Source organism: Salvia miltiorrhiza, chromosome 2 (genome assembly GCF_028751815.1).
Source record: "Salvia miltiorrhiza cultivar Shanhuang (shh) chromosome 2, IMPLAD_Smil_shh, whole genome shotgun sequence".
Lineage (NCBI taxonomy): Eukaryota > Viridiplantae > Streptophyta > Magnoliopsida > Lamiales > Lamiaceae > Salvia > Salvia miltiorrhiza.
Genome location: NC_080388.1, coordinates 10,361,431 through 10,369,012, shown reverse-complemented (window position 1 = coordinate 10,369,012; position 7,582 = coordinate 10,361,431). Strand labels below are relative to the sequence as shown.

Genomic DNA, 7,582 nt, shown 5'->3' with positions numbered 1-7,582 from the left:
GCAGTACATAAGTTGAGAAATAATGACTATGACCGTCCTATCATCTTCAGGTGTATTTTAGTAAAAGCTTGTAACACACTCATACTTCATTCCACTCTCAGTTTTTTTTTATTTCATTACTGAAAATAGCACCTTCATATTTTTGGGTGACTAAATTTGCCTCTTAATTACCAAGCAAAATCCTTACTAAAATGGTATTGAAATTATCTTGGAGAAAACTTAAAGCTTTGAAATTAATAGCTTACTTTGATCTCATTGCAAAAATTGTCGACGAATTCTTTGCAATTTCGCATGTGCTTCTTTCATGTTGATTCTATCACCGGGAGAATCTACGGAGCATTTCAAAGCCAATTCAAGTATGGATGATACACACTGCAAATTTTTGTCAAATTGCTGTTTCTCCAAATTCATCACTAAGTTGGCATCTATCACTTGATCTGTCTCATGTGGGAGTGAGAGTTCTACCCATATTTTTATGCTCAAATCTCCGCCAAACATAACATCACTAGGCCTTTTTCTAGTGAAAGTTTCCATCAACATAACACCAAAGCTATACACATCACATCTTGTCGAAACTAGTCCTTCCAAACCATACTCTGAAAACATATATAGAAAAATGAAACATCAACAAAATTTACGTAGTTAAGAAGACATAATTTAGTTGATTGAAAGCAAACTGCAATCAATAAACATTCACCTGGAGCAATGTAACCCAACGATGCTAGGGTATTAGTTAACACAAAGCTATCTTCATCTCCCAACAGCTTCGATATCCCAAAATCACTTACATGAGCAACCATATCTTCATCTAACAACACATTACTAGGCTTTAAGTCACTGTGAGCAATGGGTGTTGAATAACCGTAGTGAAGATACTCCAAAGCAGCTGCAACATCAATCATTATATTCAATCTTTCAATCACATTCAAGCAATAGTTGTATGAATATAACCATTTCTCGAGGTTTCCATTCGGCATATATTCAAGTACTATAGCCTTGAACTCTTCATTGGAGCAACTGCTTATGACGTTGGTCAGATTCCTGTGTCGAATGTTACTTAGTATCTGACATTCAACATCAAATCTTCCTGAAATGCCTTCTAATTGCATCTTAAACACCTTGACAGCGATAACCTTTCCGTTATTCAGAATTCCTTTGTAAACTGAACAAGAACTCCCAGAGCCAAGTAAATTGCTTTCATTGAATTGTTCAGTTCCTTGCACAAGTTCATAATAAGAAATTCTTTCCGGCACAACGGATATCAACTCATCAACTCTACTACTTGTCTGTTCTTTCCTTCTGTATCTAACAATGATAAAGGCTAATGAAACAACTGAAATGAAGGCCACAACCCCTAAAGCAATAAATAAAGCAAGTTCTACATTCTTCTTCTTTGATCTGTGAGTAGAAGCCGCAGGGCATGCTTGGACATGGAACCTCGGAATTCCACACAATGCCTCATTACCCTTAAAAGAATCCATAGTGAAGTTTCTGAAAGAACCACCGTTAGGAATTTCTCCACTTAGGTTGTTGAAAGAGACATTAAAATAGTCGAGGTACTCAAGATCTTCTAAAGACTTTGGAATTGAACCGGAGAGATTGTTGTACGATAAGTCAAGAGTTACCAAACTGATCATACTTCCCACAGACAAAGGAATATAGCCTTCTAATTTATTACTTGCCAAAGACAAATTAACAAGATTCTGCAACTTCCCAATAGCGCTTGGAATAGACTCTGACAACTGATTCATCGATAGATTTATATAGATTAGTGCTCCTAAGTTACTTATCTCTTGAGGTAAAAACCTAGTCAATGAATTCGATGACATGTCTAGATTCATCAAATCTTTTAGGTCCCATAAGCTTGACGGTATGCTCGAATTCAACATGTTGGAACCTATAAAAATATGTCTTAAAGAAGAGACATTTCCCAAACATTTAGGAATCGGACCCGAAAATTGATTTTGGCTAATGTTTATAAAATTCAAGTTGTGTAAATCACATATAGCCTCTGGAATTGAGCCTCCCAACATGTTATCATCTAGAGATAATCCTTGAAGCTCATGCAAATATTTAATAGCAAGTGGAATATTATCAGATAACTCGTTGCCATATAAATTCAATGTCATCAAACTGCTTAAATTACCTATTTCAGCAGGAATTTCACCACTTAAATTGCAGTTGCTGGCATCAAATTGTTGGAGAGATGAAGACAAATTCCCCACGGAAGCCGGAACGACGTCATATAGAGGATTACCACCAATTAACAAATCAACTAGAAACCTGCAATTTGTCAATGAATCAATGAAGCTCGAGTCTAAAGAAGATGGCGCATTTGTGAGATTGTTGCTGGATAGCTGAAGACGTTGGAGAAGTCTTAGGTTGCCGAGATCGGAAGGTATGTAACCACTGAATTTGTTTTCACCAAGTATGAGAATTGTGAGTCGAGAACAATTAGAGATTGAGTTAGGTATTGCTCCGGTGATGGAATTTAGGGCAAGATAAAGCTCTTCGAGAAAGGGAGAGGTGTGGCATAAATGGGTTGGAAGAAGGCCTGAGAGAGCATTATCAGAAAGCAAAAGAGTTCGAAGAATTGAAATGTTGAAGAGCTCATGTGGAATGGAACCACTCAAGGCGTTGAATCCTAATCGCAACTCCTCCAGTTGGTTAAGTTGGCCAAATTCTCTAGGAATAACCCCTGCAAATTAAAGATCAGGTAAATTTCATGAGAAAAGAAAATCTTAGTTTAAGTTTTAAAGTCTCTCCGTCCCACTAAGTATGACTATTTATTTTTTGGCATGGTTATTAGAAAAAAGAGTGATTAAAGGTTTAAAATAATAAAAAGCAATGGCGTCACAACTTTTTGCGAGATAAAGAGGTTTTATTTTTTTTGAAGTGGTCACTTGTAACTGGACAACCCAAAATGAAAAAAAAAATGGCCATGTTAAATGGGACAGAGGGAGTTTATGCATGTGTTGTGTCCCCCAACTTTTAGTATTTTTCACAAAATGTCCCTAATTTTATATAGTGGACTTATTTGAAACTTTTCCTATATACATACATATATACATATAGGGGTGGACTAAAATAAAAAAACCTCTTAGAATGTAAAATAAAAATCATTTTCAGCCCTTAGATCATCAAGATCTACGGTTGATTCATCATCTTGTTTGATGAATTCATGGTCCTGAGTTCGAATCTCATAGATAGCGAAAAATTTATTTTTCGCAATTCAGATATTTACACAGAGAATTCATAGGTGTTCTACATTGAATTCATACATTTTAATTAGTTCGTAGTTTATATGTTAAGAAATGTCTATACCGTAGCCCTCCCCCATATATATATAAACACTTCTTAAAATATAAAGTACGAGTAATTAAAATGTTTGAATTTTATGTAGAAGACATATTAATTTGTTGTATAAGTGTGAATTGTGAAAATTAATTTTTTTACTGCCTGTGGGCTTCAAATTCAAAGCCATGAATTATTTCAACAAGTTGATGAATGAAATTAATATTTTATATTTAAGAAGTCTTTTTACGTTAGCTTCCTCCTATATACACATACAATTAAACTATAGAATATATACTTTTGCCAATTATTTTTTCTTCTATAACTATGTATAACGGGAATAATAATCCAAAGTATGTAGTACTATTTTGCTTAGTTAAAAACAAAAAATAGATACAAACTTAAATCTCTATACATATATTATTTTATCAGAGTCTGCTCACATATTTTATGGAGTCAATTGTATCTCCGAATATGATGATTTTTTTTTTCGAATAATCTTTTTTCTTCTTTTCATTTGAATTCATGATAATTATAATAGGGTATTAATATAATCATATTTTTTTTTATATTTTACTAGCCTATAAAATTATGGGAAAAAAAAGTTGAAAATCAATGTAGTACAGTTTTTTCAGTTTATTTATTTATTTATTATAAGTTTACAATGCAAGAGAATGAAAGGTGGGAACCACTAGTATTGCCACATTATTTCATGTTGTGTTGGTGATAGCATACCAAAAACAATGTCGGCAGATAATTATGGATTTGTTTTTTCTATAACTATTTATAATGGGCCAATAATCCAAATTATGATTCCTAGTTCCCACTAATAATGGCTCAAACCCCCTTTTATACCTTAAATTAAATAAGTGGAATTATTTACTTTATATAACTTTAAACAACATTTTTTTAATATATGTGTCCCAAACACTTGAGTTATATTTAATGGGAGACAGGAAGTACTATTTTACTTGGTAAAAGACAAAAAATCGATGCAAACTTCAAAATACAAAATTCTATATATGCAATTTATACGTAGGTTTCTAGGAGAAAATTGCCCTTAATGAAAAGAAATACAAAAAAGGATAGCATGAAAATTATTCGGTCTTACCTGTCAAATAGTTTTCTGAGAGGTCTAAGTTTGCTAGCATTGTAAGATTTCCGACATTTCTTGAAAGGTTCCCTATGAACTTGTTGCGCCCTAAAAATAAGGTTCCTAGAGAAGACATATTCATGAAAATACTATATGGAAATGAGCCCCCAATCTGGTTGCCTTCAGCACTAAAAAAGAATAAGTTTTGAAGATTCCCAATCTGACGTGGTAGTATACCTGCCAAAAAAGTTTCATGAAACTTAAGTCATGATAGGAAATCAAACCTCATTTACACAAATTTATGTGTGATAAGAAGTTAAACTCATACCGTTCAAATTGTTACCACCAAGGAGTAAATACTGAATAGATGTTAAGTATCTGATTTCTGAAGGTATCTGCCCACTGAAAGAGTTGTAAGAGAGGCTCAAAACCTCAAGTCGTGAACATTGGGATAGATTTGTGGGAATCGCGCCACTCAGCTGATTTTCAGAAAGATAAATCCGAGTAAGAAATGGAAGATTACTGCACATGTCTGTTGGAAGACTTCCACTCAATTTATTGCTAGACAAAGCTATAGATTCAAGGGTAGAGATGTTGAATATGGCTGATGGTATAGCACCGGATAAACCGTTGGATTCAATCCACAATTTTCTTAGACTTGGAAGTCCCCCCAACTCTTTCGGAATTTCTCCACTTAGAGAATTGGAAATCAAATCAAGAGTTTGTAGGTTTGTTAGGTTTGCGAGGGATTTTGGGATGTCTCCGGTGAAGTTGTTGTGTCGGAGAGATATGAACTTCAAACGGCGAAGGAGAGACAGCTCTTGAGGCAAATCTCCATGGAAAAGATTGCTTCTGAGGTCGAGGGAGACGAGGAAGGAGAGGTGTCCGAGCTGTGGTGGAATGGTGCCGGAGAGAGACATGTAGGAGAGGTTCAAAGCAGCTACTCTTTGGTGGCGCAAGCTGCAAGTGACGCCGATCCAGCTGCACACGGAGCTCGAGTTGGTCCAATTTGTTGCAAGTAGACGAGATGGGTCTGAGTTTATGCTCATTTTTAGGGCAAGAAGGGATATTTGATCAGTAGCAAGGGTCATCGGCATTTTGGCTAGACAAGTATGTATTTGGAAGGTTATAAGGAATGCATATGCAAAAATGCAATAATAGTAGTTTCTCGCCATGCCTGTAAATTGATGGTATGTATGTTAGATGTGTTGGAGGAAGGAAGGGATTAATGGAATGGATGCGTCTTCTCGCACTAAGTTTTTCTACGAGTGAAGTCTTCTCCTTTATTAGGAGTCAACGAAGACGCACTTCTTTCGCTTTATTGTGCAAATATTTCCACAAGCTATCATGATATAACATGTGCTTGCACCAGGGCGGTTTTCACCAATGCGTGGGGTGATCAACTGTATAGGGCATCAAAAAAATAGGGGGCTCAAAATATATAGATTTATATAGATATTAAATTTAATTATCAACATTCGTATAATTGTTGAAGTGGTTAGTATAACTTAGTAGATAAGTTCTTAGGTTTTTGCTTGATCTGGTTTTTTTTTTTTTTGAGGGAACTTGATCTCGGTTTGAGTCCTCACGACATCACGTTTTTTTTTATGTGTGCGAAAATTTTGTAGACCCAGCATTTTTTCATCTTTTGTAATTTCCGTCTTTTCTAAAATTTCTTCTTTTCTAAAGTTTCTAACTCTAATCTTTTCTTTTTTAAATTTTCTTCAACAATTTCTCAACTTTAAATCAAGGTGATTTTTTTTTTTAATTTTCAATTATATTTTGTATTTTCAGTTTTTTGTTTTCATTAATTAATTATTGCTAAGTGTGTATATATATATATATATATATTAAATAAATTTGACGAAAAGATCTATTATTTAATTAAATATTATTAGTTTAGTTTTTTCTTAACTACGAATAGAGGGCCGAAATTTAAGAATTCGCACAGGGCCTACGTCCTCTTAGCCCCGCCAGGGGCATGCACTAAAACATTATTGCAAATTTGACAATTGAAGGATTTAAAATTCGTTATACATAATGCGGTTGGATTGAAGAATTGGTTTTGTGTAAATATTTTTGAAAGATATTAGAAAGGGTACATATTAGATTTTTTCCTAATTAATGTATGACTTTAAGAGTGTGCTTGGTATCCATGTAAGGATATAATTAGATACATCAATCTTAAATAAATATTGTGAATATGATGAGATGAGTATTACGTTTTCACAAAAACTTGCACAGACCCGGGTGTACGGTACACCCTGGTCGTACCCGATCCAAATCCTGACCTCAGATCCGATCTAACTGGACTATCCTACTCGAATGTCAAGTGTTAGTGTTATTTAGATTTAGTGTTAGTGTCATTTACATGTAGTGTTGGTGTTATTTCAATATAGTGTCATTTGTAAAATAAAATAGTGTTAGCGTCATTCCAAGATCGTGTTAGTGTTAATGTCATTTGAAGAAAAAACGGGTCAGGATAGTCCAACTGGGTCAGGATCCGAGTCGGGTACAACCCGGGTGTACGGTGCACCCGGGTGTATGGAAGACCACCTCTTACGTTTTATGTGTTTGGTCGATAGGATTGAAAATCCAAATGATATAAACGAATTGTTGTATCATTATATAAATTCATGAGTAAGCTAAATTTATTAAAACAACCTTGATAAAATAATAAAGGAAATACCATCAAACTACGTCTTCCCCATCTATCATTCATTGAACACCCCCTTCAGACAAACCAAAAAAAGCTCCATATTCTCTGTCACTAAACAAGCCCTTTCCCCACCTGAAAACCTAGAAGAAGAATAGCAAAATGAAAAGATCAATGTATGTAACATGTGTCTATGTGATGAAACAAATGAAAAGGGAGTCTAAAATTAAAATCAATACAAGATATACATTTCGGTTACTTGAAATTGTATTAGCCTAAGATTACTCAAGATTAAGTGGGCCCAAGATTATTCAAGCCAAGCCAAGATTATATTCTACGTGACATTGTCCCGGGATTAAGTAATTATGGGCCGAATCCATTATTGTCCATATAACTAAACAACATATCATAACTGTCAAGAATTTGTCCATGCGCATTAAGATATTCGAGGGAGTCTTCTGCAAATATAAAGACAAGGAGAAAGCTATATGTAATGTGCATGAAATCAGATTCATAACAGAATTCAAAAACGATATTGT

At 34.5% G+C, this 7,582-nt stretch overlaps 1 protein-coding gene across 1 annotated transcript; it reads right to left on the bottom strand.

Moving 5' to 3' along the window:
* Nucleotides 1–213: 213 nt before the first annotated feature.
* On the bottom strand, nucleotides 214–5,655 carry LOC131013681 (probable LRR receptor-like serine/threonine-protein kinase At3g47570). The gene is made up of 4 exons (XM_057941809.1): nucleotides 4,716–5,655; nucleotides 4,406–4,624; nucleotides 698–2,698; nucleotides 214–596 (listed from the first exon to the last, which is right to left on the bottom strand). Exons 1-4 carry the CDS (start codon nucleotides 5,560–5,562, stop codon nucleotides 253–255), a joined length of 3,411 nt encoding a protein of 1,136 aa, XP_057797792.1. The 5' UTR covers nucleotides 5,563–5,655; the 3' UTR covers nucleotides 214–252.
* Nucleotides 5,656–7,582: the final 1,927 nt, after the last annotated feature.